Source organism: Pyrus communis, chromosome 6, assembly GCF_041283825.1.
Source record: "Pyrus communis isolate YQ-2024b chromosome 6, ASM4128382v1, whole genome shotgun sequence".
Lineage (NCBI taxonomy): Eukaryota > Viridiplantae > Streptophyta > Magnoliopsida > Rosales > Rosaceae > Pyrus > Pyrus communis.
The window spans coordinates 1,720,262-1,734,738 of NC_142570.1; the positions used below are offsets into that span (position 1 = coordinate 1,720,262).

The 14,477-nt window shown below is 40.3% G+C and overlaps 2 protein-coding genes and 1 long non-coding RNA gene across 3 annotated transcripts; 1 reads left to right on the forward strand and 2 right to left on the reverse strand.

The window, feature by feature from the left end:
- Positions 1-1,487: 1,487 nt before the first annotated feature.
- On the forward strand, positions 1,488-2,475 carry LOC148696097 (uncharacterized). The gene is made up of 3 exons (XR_015963321.1): positions 1,488-1,527; positions 1,778-1,986; positions 2,181-2,475. It is a non-coding gene; the product is annotated as an uncharacterized LOC148696097 (long non-coding RNA).
- Positions 2,376-4,847, reverse strand: LOC137710591 (uncharacterized). The gene is made up of 4 exons (XM_068449659.2): positions 3,973-4,847; positions 3,681-3,752; positions 3,362-3,574; positions 2,376-3,238 (listed from the first exon to the last, which is right to left on the reverse strand). Exons 1-4 carry the CDS (start codon positions 4,754-4,756, stop codon positions 3,144-3,146), a joined length of 1,164 nt encoding a protein of 387 aa, XP_068305760.2. The 5' UTR covers positions 4,757-4,847; the 3' UTR covers positions 2,376-3,143.
- Positions 4,848-5,580: 733 nt separating this feature from the next.
- On the reverse strand, positions 5,581-12,609 carry LOC137711711 (uncharacterized). The gene is made up of 4 exons (XM_088695340.1): positions 12,064-12,609; positions 6,650-7,105; positions 6,241-6,312; positions 5,581-6,112 (listed from the first exon to the last, which is right to left on the reverse strand). Exons 1-4 carry the CDS (start codon positions 12,497-12,499, stop codon positions 5,805-5,807), a joined length of 1,272 nt encoding a protein of 423 aa, XP_088551466.1. The 5' UTR covers positions 12,500-12,609; the 3' UTR covers positions 5,581-5,804.
- Positions 12,610-14,477: the final 1,868 nt, after the last annotated feature.

Below are 14,477 nucleotides of genomic sequence, written 5' to 3' on the forward strand. Positions count from 1 at the left end.
CCTCCTTTATAGCTTCAGCAACTGCCATATATTCAGCCTCTGTAGTAGACAAAGCAACAGACGACTGCAAAATGGACCTCCAACAAACTGGCCCTTTAGCCATAGTAAATACATAGCCTGTAGTAGACTTCCTTCCATCTAGATCACCTGCATAATCTGAATCAACATAACCAACTGCAAAATGACCAATACCAGAGTCATCTCTCTCAAAGCATAAACCAACGTCTCGAGTACCATGGAGATATCTCAATATCCATTTAGCTGCTTGCCAATGCTCTTTACCTGGATTATGCATATATCGACTCACCATGCCAACTGCATGAGCAATATCCGGTCTAGAGCATACCATTGCATACATCAAACTACCAACCAAATTTGCATATGGTATATCTTTCATTTGCAGCTTCTCTTTATCAGTTTTAGGACACTGTAGAGAACTTAATTTAAAATGAGGAGCCAAAGGGTTACTAACCGGTTTGGTTGAATCATGAACTCCAAACTTCCGAATCAACTTCTCAAGGTATTGTCTTTGATTCAAGCATACCAAACCTTTTTCTCTGTCTCTAGTGATCTCCATGCCAAGGATCTTCTTTGCTTCACCAAGATCCTTCATCTCGAACTCATTCTTCATTTGCTTCTTCAATTTCTCAATCTCTTCGACATTCTTTGAGGCAATCAACATATCATCAACATATATCAATAAATAAATGAAAGACCCATCTTGCAACTTCTTGAAGTACACACAATGATCATATTGACTTCTAGAATAATTTTGGCCTCTCATAAATTTATCAAACCTCAAATACCATTGTCTTGGAGATTGCTTCAAGCCATAAAGTGATTTCTTCAACTTGCAAAACAAATTTTCTTTCCCTTTCACTTTATACCCATCCGGTTGACACATATAAATCTCTTCATTCAAATCACCATGTAGGAAAGCCGTCTTCACATCAAGTTGCACAAGTTCAAGATCATATTGTGCAACAAGAGCTAACATAATGCGAATTGAGGAGTGCTTCACAACTGGAGAAAAGATTTCATTGTAGTCAATGCCCTCCTTTTGTGCATACCCTTTAGCAACTAATCTTGCTTTGAATCTGACATTGCTTTTCTCAGCAACATCTTCCTTCTTGGCATACACCCATTTGCAACCAATAGCTTTCTTACCCTTAGGCAATTTAGCTAACTCCCAAGTCTTGTTTTTCATGAGAGAATTCATCTCGTCACCCATGGCATTGCACCACTTCTCATTTTCCTCACTCTCAATGGCTTCCTCAAAATTGGATGGAATCTCATCAGTGATAATAGGAAGAGCAAAAGCAACATAGTCACTATACCGAGCTGGCTTGGTAATTTGTCTTTTTCCTTTGTTCTTAGCAATAGACTCTTGAGGTGAAACTTGCTCTTCAACTTGAATAGAATCTTCAAGTTCAACTTCTTCAACATCCTCATGGTCTTCCACTTCTTCACTTGTAGTGGCTTCGACATCAACTGATGGGCTACTCCGCTTTTGGGAAAATGTTGAGGGTAAGAGCATTTAATCTCTGGACTCAGAGAATTTTCATTCATTCTTTCATGTTCGGCTATAGTATTGAAAAAGTTCAAGGGAATACAAAATGGTGTAGGTTGGATTCTACAAGATCGTAAATTTAATCACATAATTATGTCAAGAGTTGTAGAAGCGATTAAGTTTCCCTTCGAATTACTGTCAGATGGAGATGCATATATCCCAATTAAAAGTAAAGCCTTTTTCAATGCTGCTGTTGCTTGTATGCAGGAGGTATAAAATGCGTAAAAAATGTTACTGTCCACACTGCTGCTGTATTGTCCATCAATGCTACGGAACACTGGTTAGGAATTGGAGCAGCTGATAATTCCATGTCTCTTTTTCATCGTCCTCAAGAGAGACTTGGTAGCTTCTCTGGCACGGGATCAAAAATGGCCGGGTGGCAACTATATCGAACACCACAAAGAACAGTTGCTGTGGTATGAATTTCTGACTTTACCTGCACTGGGCCATTTTATTCCTGCAAGCAAACATCCCTTTCTTTTCGGTTTTACCTTTACTTGTGCATGTAGTGCATATCATCGTAAATGATTGGGTAGAGGTCTCGATATCGATGATTTATTGTCGATGGCTATTGCATCCCCAGTTTTAATCCCTTTCTTGTGCTATCCAGGTAAGATGTATTGCTACGGACCTCGAGCGGAAAAGGATATGCAGTGGCAGTCGTAATGGACTTCTTAGGCTTTGGGAAGCCACCATAAACATCTAAGTTCTTTGTGCATTTGTGTATTTACGCCGAATATTAAATTTCATAGGTTTTGTTTTTCAAAAAAAAATAATAATAAGAAAAGAAAAAGAGAAACAGTACTTTTGCGGTTGCTATACGTTGTGCCTACCTGCGTATATTCTGAGTTGTAAAATTTACTTGTTCAAGCTAAATACAAAAACGAAGAGAAGTTGGGGGTGTTTTTCTGTTGTCCCATTTCTACAGTATTATACAAAATAGTATTTCTTGCTCGATGCTGTGCGCTTGCAAGTTTGCTTGGTTTGGTACTTTTAAGCCGCAACTGTTGAGTATTACTTTCGCAAGGGACGTTGCATGCGCTTCTAAGTAATTGATCTAATCCTCATATAGCCAATTAGTTCTATGGTCGAACTCCCACTTTTTTCATGGACAGAGCATGTTGTCTCGTATGCGATGCCAAACGGCCACACTTGCAGCACGTCAACTGATTTGTGTTATCCATGTATTAGGCTTGAAAATTCGTCACATGTGAGAGTGTGTTGAAAGTATGGTTCCACATCCAGGAAAGAAGAGAGCTCGCCTGTGCTTATAAATAATTGAACTACTCTCTATATTGTCAATTGGTTTTGTGGTGGAACCTCAACTTTTTTCAATTACGATGTCCTGTTGATTTTGCCGGAGATTGGATTGTGGTGGAGTAGTTGTGTGAAATTTGTCCCTTCGTACAAAATTTTCATTCACATCGATCGGTATATACATTGATGGTCCATCCCTCTTCGCCACCCCTCTATTGGCAAGTCAAACAGGAAACTGAACCATCTTCTTCATCGGTGGAACAAAAATCACGACGAGCATGAGGCACGATCGATGAGGCCATACTTCATGTTTTGGTCAATAGCCCGTCATTCTTTGGGTCGTTGGCGGACTCATAGCAGCTTGCCGCTTTTGCTGCATCCTCTGAATTTGCTCCAAGTTTCCTACCCATCCTACAACATACAAAAATTTCAGATATGAAACACCTGATTTCAATCCGTCTGCTTTTAGAATCTCATTTTCGTATGCTAGAGAAGTTTAGAATATTGCTTCGTAAGTATGTTGAACTCTGGTACCTAAAGTAGGGTCTAGGCCTCTGAGCTGGAGCTCCCTATGTTCTTGGCAGAGAGCACACCACTCGCATAAGAAGTGAGTGATGCAATCCGGAGCGGGGCTTTCGGGCAGGTCGAACTTGTTCCTTAGCTTTTTCCGGTATGTGCACGATAGCAAGCATGGCACAAAGATGCACAGCATGATCAACATGTAAATCAGTGCATTGGCTGCACAAGCTGTACGAATGACAACATAAACACCACGCCAGCAGTTAATCAGACCAGTATTCTAGACGTTAGTATTGCTAATTACGAAAGTTGAACATTGATTCAGTCGACTTACAGCTTCGACCATTATTGACGATCTCTGCAATCTGACCGAACGTCCAGCATGGGCACAATAGCGTCATGATAGCTAAAATAATCAAAATAAGAAATATTATTAATAGTGTCAAAATTTCAAATAGAAAGGCCAACAGACCACGATTAACCACACCGGTACCGTCTCCAAACTTTCATCTCACCTCGTTGTAAGTAGAATTGGAACCATTCGATATAATTTATATGTAGTTTATATTCTTCAAATAATTAGTAGGAACTAAATGAAGATGAATTAAATTGGGACTTGGGAGTACCATTTGGGGGATCCTCCATGCACTCGAAGAGCCCCGTTTTCCATGTTCCATCGATGCCTGGCAGAGGCAGCAGCACTGGTACGTATTCAATGTTTTGGATGGGTACTCCTGTTTCAGCAAAATGACTGTTACAATGCAACGCTGGCAGGAGTTGATTTCTTGCGGTAGAAGCATGATTATAATACTGCAGCTGCAGCTGCTGATGAGGAACAATTTGGTAGGCAGCCGGAGGAGGGAAAAGCACTTGGTGTGAACCATAATAAATTGCATCAGCAGAAGCATCTCGATGGTGACGATGATGATAATGATGAAGCGCATCGGCCGAAGCAGCTCGGTGGTGATGATGAGGAGGAGGATAATATGTACGTGAAGGCGCGTGCGCGTTGTAATTATGGTGAGGCCAATTGTTAATCTGCTGGTGCAAGATGAGATCAGCACTATTGAGGTTTGAGGGTGGCATCTGTACTACATGTAATGGTCGGGCTTGTTGATGATGATCGTGATCGTGGTCATGATATTCCTGATGATCAAAGCGTGATGTCCCGGCATTTTCGTGGGAGGAGGAAGAGGGGTTTGCCTGATGATTATCGGCGTCGGGATCAGGACTAGGTCGTATGTTAACAATGTTGACGTGGGAATTTATATTAGGGTTATTTGGAGGGGGGAGTTGTTGAGGTTGGTGGTGATGTTGGTGGAGTTTTTGTACATGTACATGTAGTGCCGCTAATTTTGACGTTTGAGGGTGGAATACCAGCGGTGTCGCCTGATTTGGTTGATCTTCCATTTGATCGTTTTGTGCTTGAGGACTTCCTGTATATGAGATCAACCTAGGGCGTCCCTTTGTCCAGGGAAGAGGGGTTTGACCATCAATGGTACCCAATGGACAAAACAATTTCGACGAGTACTCTTTTATATACAGACGAGAAAACTAAGGACAACGTATCACTTTACTATTCTATTTATACACGCACACATTATCAACACGGTTGACAGCATAGAAGCATTGACTCCAGCTAAGCTAGTCTCTAAATATACATAATTGTCTGAGATTATAAAACCCAAAATTACCTTTTGTTCTAATTTGAATGGAGAGAAAATTAAACTCATACGGAAGGGATGATCATATTGCTTTGATTAATTGGTCTAATTCATGTATGCATCTTTTATATAAAAGATTTCATTTGGATAATTTTATACATCATTGACACATAATGTTGTCGTACTTTATCAATTACAAGTAATTATTTATTTAACCTAATGAAATTACCAACTTGTATAAAGATGAATATGTCAACTTACCACTAGACTTAGCTTGCGGCTGCACACGTTGCATTTAAATCTTAATAATATTCCCAAATACGAGTGGTGATTCTGGCTGAATTTATGTGTGCCTGGAGTCGACAACTTTAGAAATTCGGACCATTCAAGAGAGAGAGAGAATTCTGAGCCATTCAAGGGCTTAGTTTTGTCTGGAATTGGTCGTGGAATAGGCTAATGGGAGCTACAAAATTTAAATTAAATGGTCCGAATTTCCGAGTTTATCGACTCCAAACACAAATCTGGAGAGGATCTCAATTCCCTAAATAAAAGACTCCAGCAACCATCAAAACAAAAAGCCGTTCTTTTGAATTTTCAATGCATGAAAATGAAAAATCGTCCAATATTACAGCAGTAAGGAAGCGATACATATTCATAGTATCCACAATTATCAATATACGAAAGTAAACATAACACAGAAGGAAAAGAAAATGTCTTGAGGCATGCATAAGTAAACGCTAGTAGAAGTCTGCAAATGGTTGAGACAGTTCATCACAAACATTAATTTGTTTGAATCAATATTGACTCATATTTTGGTTCATTGGAGGCATCATCATATTAACCTTCGGCTGCTGCAAGCTGGGATTCCTTTGCACATTTCCTATCCATCCGATTGAAGGGTCAATCCCTCTGACTTGAAGTTCCCTGTACTCTTGGCAAAGAGCGCAGGGTTCGCAGAATAAATGGGTGATCCAATCGGGTGCAGGGGACTCGATTAGGTTGTATTTGCTGCGCAGCTTTGTGCGATATGTGCATGACATTATGAATGGTATCCCAATGAACGCTGCAATCAATCCGTAGAACAATCCGCTGGTCGCACATGCTACACGGTAATATGGATAAATACATCAATATCACAAGCACAATTCGGGTTAGTTCTCACTTCAAGTCAAATCTTGTAACAAGATATGAAGTTTGAATATTAGAGTTATGTTTTGGAATTTAACTTACAGGATGTGCCGTTATCCACAACCTCTGCTATCTGGCCAAACGTCAAGCATGGAACGAAAGCCGTTGTGAGAGCTGAAATGTCATAGTAATGTTTTTAATAAATCTGCATTCATAGTTTCATAAATATGAAAACTAGCTATACATTGGATGTGGAAGGAGAAATAAATAAGGGTGTGACTGTTTTTGAGTTCAGAGTGCTTTGGACAATAAAACAGTTTTGACGCATTTGGAAAAATAAAGTTAAAATTTCTTTTGTGTTATAAAATCACTTTCACTTTCTGGAGAACATTAGGGAAGCACTTGAAAAAACTTCAATTTTTAGTAACGTGCGTGTTTCTAATAAAGTGTTTTCTACAAATTAAAGCAGTCACAAACAAGCCCTAAGATATGTACGTATGTACGTACGTACCATTCATTGGATCATCCATGCAATCAAATAACTCAGAACTCCAGGGCTCAGTGCCAACATTCTGCTGGTAAGGACTCGGCTGCATTGGAACCCCTTGAGCAGCATAACCATTATTAGGCTGCTGTTGTTGGTATTGTTGATTCTGTGTGGAAAATTGCACTGCCGGCTTCTGATATTGTTGATTATAATTCGTTGGAGATTTGGGAGGATATAGTGCCGGAGACTGGGGAGGATATTGTGCTGGAGATTGGGGAGGAAATTGTGCTGGAGATTGGGGAAGAAACTGTGCTGGAGGTCGTTGGTTCCCCATGCTCATTGGTTGTGGTCCTTGTGGAGGGTAGGCCGCCCCAGGTTGGTTAAGCACATTTGCATACATGGGATTGGGGTTTGGATTGGTTTGCATATTATTCTGGGGTTGGGGTGGAAACTGTGCAGGCCTAGGCTGCTGATAGTTTGCTTGTGTTGGTATTTGACAGTTTACTAACTCAATACCAAAATATGTGGGTGATAAGTTTACAAACTCTATCACACCTCTTTCTCTTTGCACTCTCAAATAAAATTGGACAAAGAAAGAAATAGAGAAAGGAGGGAAGCAACAAGCTTTGGCAAAACACTTGGACTTTGATATATGAAAAAGGTTTACAAACTATTGGAATAAGAAAGCTTACAAGCTTCTTCACAATTGGAAGTGGGATTTTGATGGGATGATTTACAATGCTTGAGAACTTGGGTATTTATAGCAAACCAAATGATTAAACTAAGATTATTTATTACCACACAAAACACATTAATTGCACCTAATAATTTTTATTCAACCATACCTAATATTGCCTAACTTTCCATGCCTAACTTTGACATTGATTTTCAACAATAGCTAGTAGCACCCTTTTTTTGATTTGAATTTCCAACACACCTCCTCAAATCAAAACGCCTTCATTCCTAGCATTTCACGCAGTAGCCGGAATGTTTCAATTGGCAATGGCTTTGTGAAGATGTCTGCCACTTGTTCCTTGGTGTGACAGTAGACAAGTTCAATTGTCTTTTGCTTCACATGGTCCCTTAGAAAATGGAACCTGGTATCAATGTGCTTGCTCCTTCCATGTTGAACAGGATTCTTTGCAAGTTTGATTGCAGACACGTTATCTACGTGAATCACAGTCGATTCCACTTGTGGATGACACACTGACTTCAACAGATTTCTTAACCAAATTGCCTCACACACGGTTGAGGCTACAGCAACATACTCGGCTTCACATGATGACAAAGCAACAATTGATTGCTTCTTTGAAGTCCATGAGAAAGCTGTTGATCCTAGAAAAAACACATAGCCAGTTGTGCTTTTCCTTTCATCTTGGTCACCTCCCCAATCACTATCTGAATAACCAAATAATTTTGCATCTTCACCAAAATTATAAAATAGACCATAGTTTAGAGTACCTCTTATGTACCTCAAAATTCTCTTGGCGGCCAGCCAATGAGACTCCCTTGGTGTTTCCATGTATCGACTCACGAGTCCAACACCATAAACTATATCAGGTCTTGTGATTGTAAGGTACCTTAGGCTTCCAACGAGGCTTTTGTACACTGTTGAGTTTACAAACTCACCCTCTCCTCCTTTGGACAGCTTCAATCCAGTTGCGACTGGGGTATTGACAGTGTTGCACTTGTCCATATTGAACTTCTTCAATATGTCTCTCATGTACCTTTGTTGAGAGATGTAGATACCATCACTTTCTTGCTTCACTTCTATGCCAAGAAAGTATGACATTAATCCATTGTCAGTCATCTCGAATTCACTGAACATGGATTGCTTGAACTCATGGAACATTGCCTCATTGTTTCCTGTAAACAATAAATCATCTACATAGAGACAAATAATTAAGAACTCCCCTTTTTCACCATTCTTCATGTAAACTGAATGCTCGTATGGACATTTCTGAAATCCATTTTGGTGAAGGTAGTTGTCGATCCTTGAGTTCCAAGCTCGTGGTGCTTGCTTGAGGCCGTACAAAGCCTTCTTCAAACGATACACCTTATCTTCTTCTCCTTGTACTTGGAAGCCTTCCGGTTGTTCCACGTACACTTCTTCCTCAAGTACTCCATTAAGGAAGGCTGACTTGACATCTAGTTGATAAATTTTCCATTTATGATGTGCGGCAAGAGAGATTAGCAATCTTACCGTGTCAAGTCTCGCAACTGGAGCATAGACTTCATCATAGTCCACTCCATACTTCTGTTTGTAGCCCTTTGCTACAAGCCTTGATTTGTATCGATCCACACTCCCATCTGCAGTGCGTTTGATCTTGTAAACCCACTTGACACCAATAGCCTTCTGATTTGGTGGGAGCTTTGTCAGCTCCCAAGTGTCATTCTTCTCGATGGCATGGATCTCTTCTTCCATGGCTTTCTTCCAACAATCTTCTTCCATAGCTTCATTGAATGAGAAAGGCTCGTGGTCTGCATACAAGCAGAAAAGGTTGGTTTCTTCTTCTTCTTCTTGTCCATAAATCTCTGTGAGACTCCTTAACCTCACTGGAGTTGAGGAGCTGCTTTCCTCACTAGATGTAGGACCACTCCTTGCAATTCTGTGCACTGGAGTTGTTGTGATTGTTTGAGCAGGCTGTTGCTCAATCGGTGGTACAACTTCTGGTTCTTCAAAATCAGTGGAGACGATCTTCTCTTTACTGACTTCTTTGTTGTTCCACGTCCATGTCTCTTCCTCACTGAAGATGACATCTCTACTAACCACTAGTTTGCCAGTTAGTGGGTTGTAGAGCTTGTATGCCTTGGACTCTTCACTATAGCCCACAAACACACACTTCTCACCTCTATCATCAAGTTTCCTCCTCTTGGCTTCTGGAACTTGAGCATATGCAACACACCCAAAAATTCTTAGGTGTGTAACATTCGGCTTGTATCCACTCCAAGCCTCTTGTGGTGTCATCCTCTTGACACTCTTTGTTGGACATCGATTCAACAAATAAATCGAACAAGCTACAGCTTCTGCCCATAACTCTTTTGGCAAATTCTTCTCCTTAAGCATGGACCTTGTCATGTCAAGGATGGTTCGATTCTTTCTTTCGGCTATCCCATTTTGCTGTGGGGTATAGGCAGCAGTAAGTTGATGCCTAATTCCTTGCTCCTTGCAGTATGCTTGGAAAGCATTGGAGGTGTACTCTCCACCTCTATCTGATCTCACAGCCACAAGCTTGTGGTTACTTTCTGCCTCTGTGAGTGCCTTGAACTCCTTGAAAATTTTTAGGGCAGCTGACTTCTCCTTGAGAAAATAGACCCAAGTCTTTCTACTGAAATCATCAATGAAGGTAATAAAATACCTATTACCTCCATAAGACATGGGATCCAATGGACCACATATATCTGTGTGCACCAACTGCAGTGGTGCCTTTGCTCTCCATGTATCACCAACAGGGAACGATAGTCGTGCTTGCTTGCCAAGCACACAACCTTCACATACTTGGCGTGTGGCTTCAATCTGGGGTAGACCACGAACCATTCCTCCACTTGACAGCAACTTTAGGCCATTGAAATTAAGATGGCCAAATCGAAGATGCCATTTCCATGACTCATCTTCCATTACACCGATGTTGCAGCTTCCAATCTTTGTGTTCAAATTCAACGGAAACATCCGGTTCTTTGACATTCGAACACGTGCAATAAGCTTTCTCCTTGCATTCCTGAGAGTGAGAAGCATGTTCTCCATATGTATAATGTACCCTTTCTGGAGCAGTTGACCAATGCTCAGAATGTTGCTCTTCATACCTGGTATGTAGTAGGTATCGGAGATGTATTCTTCTCTTCCATCCTTCTGGATGATCTTGATCTTCCCTTTGCCTTCAACTGGCAACTTTGAGGAGTCACCAAGACTTACAGATCCATAGGCCCCTTCTTTGAGTTTGGCAAAAAACTCCTTCTTTCCACACATGTGATTGCTGGCACCAGAGTCCAAATACCAAACATCTTGTTGGCTACTGGAATCATGGTGTGCTAGTAAGACTGTAAGTTCTTCATCAGTATTTCCACTTGATTCTGCCATGTTGACATGCTCACCATTTTTATGTGAACATTCATTGGCAAAATGTCCATATTGCTTACAGTTGTGACACTGGATATGCGCCTTTCCTTGAGTAGATCTCCACTCCTGAGACTGACCTTGATTTTGTGCATAGCCTCGACCTCTTCCTCGGGCTCGTCCTCGGCTACGGTTGGATGAGCTCCCACGACGTGAGTTCCACTGCCCACGACCTTTATTTGGTTTGTCAATATTCAACTTTGACTCCAAAGCTTGCTCTAGCGTTGTGGGGCTTGCATTCTTCTGAATGCGTTGCTCGTGAACTAGGAGGGATCCTAGTAGCTCTTCTGCGCTCATCACCTCCAAATCCTTGGATTCCTCAATGGCAGTCACCACATGCTCAAACTTAGATGTGAGTGACCGGAGTATCTTCTCCACAACTCGTACTTCATCGAGTCTCTCGCCATTTCTCCTCATCTGATTTACTATCACAATGAGCCTTGAGTGATAGTCGGAGATGCTCTCCCCTTCATTCATATGAGCAGTTTCAAAATCTGCTCGAAGTGATTGTAACCTCACTTTCTTGACTCGATCTACTCCTTTGTAGATTGTACTGAGTGTATCCCATACTTGCTTGCTCGTTGTTGCTTCTGCAACCTTCTCGAACGTTGAATCTTCCAAACCCTGGTATAGAAGATACAACGCCTTTTGGTCCTTCTTTCGTAAGTCCTTGAGAGTGTTCCTTTGATCCGCAGTATATACGGCTTCTTGCTCGGCAGTGGGTACAACATACCCACTACTGACAACTTCCCATAGCTCCTGTGATCCAAACAATGCTTTGAATTTGGATGCACCATCTTTCATAATTTTCTTTCTTCAATGTGGGAACTTGGAGTTGCACTAAGTTGGACGCCATAACTGCTGCACCTGCCAGAATGGTATTCTGGCTCTGATACCAATTGTTGGTATTTGACAGTTTACTAACTCAATACCAAAATATGTGGGTGATAAGTTTACAAACTCTATCACACCTCTTTCTCTTTGCACTCTCAAATAAAATTGGACAAAGAAAGAAATAGAGAAAGGAGGGAAGCAACAAGCTTTGGCAAAACACTTGGACTTTGATATATGAAAAAGGTTTACAAACTATTGGAATAAGAAAGCTTACAAGCTTCTTCACAATTGGAAGTGGGATTTTGATGGGATGATTTACAATGCTTGAGAACTTGGGTATTTATAGCAAACCAAATGATTAAACTAAGATTATTTATTACCACACAAAACACATTAATTGCACCTAATAATTTTTATTCAACCATACCTAATATTGCCTAACTTTCCATGCCTAACTTTGACATTGATTTTCAACAATAGCTAGTAGCACCCTTTTTTTGATTTGAATTTCCAACAGCTTGTTGGTGGAATTGTGGGTTTTGTGGTGGGAACTGTTGCGGGCTTTGAGGAGGGAATTGCGCTGGCTGAGGCGTTGGAGTCTGGTAGGGGTTTTGTTGTGGAGGACCTTGTGGTGGTGGGAAGCCTACCGGCTGAGGCTGAGATGGCGTTAGTTGTTGGAGGACTCCTTGTTGTGATTGTGCTTGTGCTTGTGCTTGAGGGTCATAATTATTTTGAGATGCACTGGGTGGCGGTTGTGGTGGTGGTTGGTATTGATCTTGTTGGTTTTGGTCTTGGCTGGTGGTTTCAGGCACTTGTTGGTTTTGAAATTGTTGATCAGCTTGTAACTCATACTCCACCTCTACCTGAGGTTGGTAGGGTTCATAATCACCCTCGTACGCAGACGGCTCTCCTTCTGGATTTCCCATTAGCCTAGCAAGCTACTCCCTCTCTAATTTTTCTTTTTGATGGGATCTCAGAGAAATAGAGATATATAGAGATAGGGAGCTGCGGATGAAAACAATAGTTGCATGCTGAACATTAATATATATATATATATATATATGTGTGTGTGTGTGTGTGTGTGTAATATATATATATATATATATATATATATATATATATATGCCACACCAACTAATGAAAGGAACATGTTGTGCAATTGAGGATGTTGTGCCTTGGCCCGTTCGTTAGTGCGGAACCGAGATTCAGATTACAACCTCACCAAAATCACACACAGTTGAATAGTTTAAAATACAAGAAATAAAGACACAGAGAAATTTACGAGGTTCGGCAAAAACCTGCCTACGTCCTCGGAGAGATATTGCTCTTCACTATGAGAAAAACAGTACAAGTTACACATGAGTTAAATCGACATAACCCAATCCCATAACCCTTGTACACCCACTCACAGAATTTTCCCAAGAGCCTCACTCTACCCCAAGAGTTCTTTCACAAGAGATCTTTCACTCTAGCTCTCTTGATTTCTCTCACCCATGCCCATGGTAGAGCCAAATGCTCACACCATCTCTTTTGGATGCTTTCCTTCTCTCATCCGTATCCTTGTTTTGCCAAATGCTCTCTTTTTATACTTTTCTTAATCCAAGCCTTCTCCCACAAAATATGGCTTTGAAAAAGCCACAAAACATGGAGCAATTTAAGCCACAAAACAAGCCACAAAACAAGAAAACATTTGGCCATTATCCAACAGAGGAAGCTTCTTACTAATTAACAAAACCCTACTTGTGGGATTTCTATCAGGATATATATCAAAGTCATACATACAAACAGCTATTCACAAAGCTATTGAAAGTCAATGATCTTACGAGAAAAAAGAAATCCCTAACAAAAAAAAATAATCTTAATATCGATGTCAAACTTAGTCACATGTATACAGTACAACTCCTCAATGTAAGTTTACTTAGTCAAATTTCTGATAGGAGACTTTGTTCCACAGATACCTTCTTTACGTGAGAGAGGGATATATTATATGGATTTGTTCAATTAAGTTCAATACTTGTCGTGGGAAAGTCGTGGTGCTCACTGTCTGGTGTCTGGTGGATAATAATGCAGTGCATGGAATTGCAGAAGAGTTTACTTTGACCAGAATGTCATTAGATTCTTACAAAATGCAAAAAAAATGCTGGCAGCTAGCGCAAAGTGTCTGCAAATTGTAACAGATATTTTGGTTGCTAGTGGAGGAGCCGCCCTTTTTAGCTTTGGAATTGAGAGCTTGACCCACCAAACTATAATCTCTAGCGAAGACCATAACTAGGTTGACCTTAATTAATAGTGGTTTATATATTCGTTGAGCACATGGCCTCTTCAACCGCACGAAACATCCTAAATAAAATCAATGGGCAAATCATATTGCTTCAATAGATCCTTGTTAACTAGTTGAATGTTTCAACTAATATGTATATAATATTAATATAATTATATATATGCACAATTTTTTAAGAGGAATTCCACTCCACTGTAAATGAAGAGGGATACTCGACAACATATCATATTAGGACAGTTGACAATAGGTACAACAACATTCATTGGTGTAGTAAACTACAATTACTGCCGCCAAATATATTTCCATAGCGATATCCTTAAACACAATATTGACATGATAACCACAAAATGAATGATGCATCGAGTATCTGCTTCATGAACAATACAACAAGATCCCTCTTATATGAAGTTTCCACACACATAAGTTTTTAGTACTTGTATTAAAAGAGAGTTCTAGTGGCCAAATTATACATAGCAGCAAAGAAGAAAAAAGAGTGCACGCTATATTCATTGGTTCCACATACAGTACACTTTTCTCTCTACAACTGAGTATTACATTCACACTCTTTATTCCCCGTTGCTGCTATAAGTTGGCAACTAAAAATATCTTTTAATACCAAATGC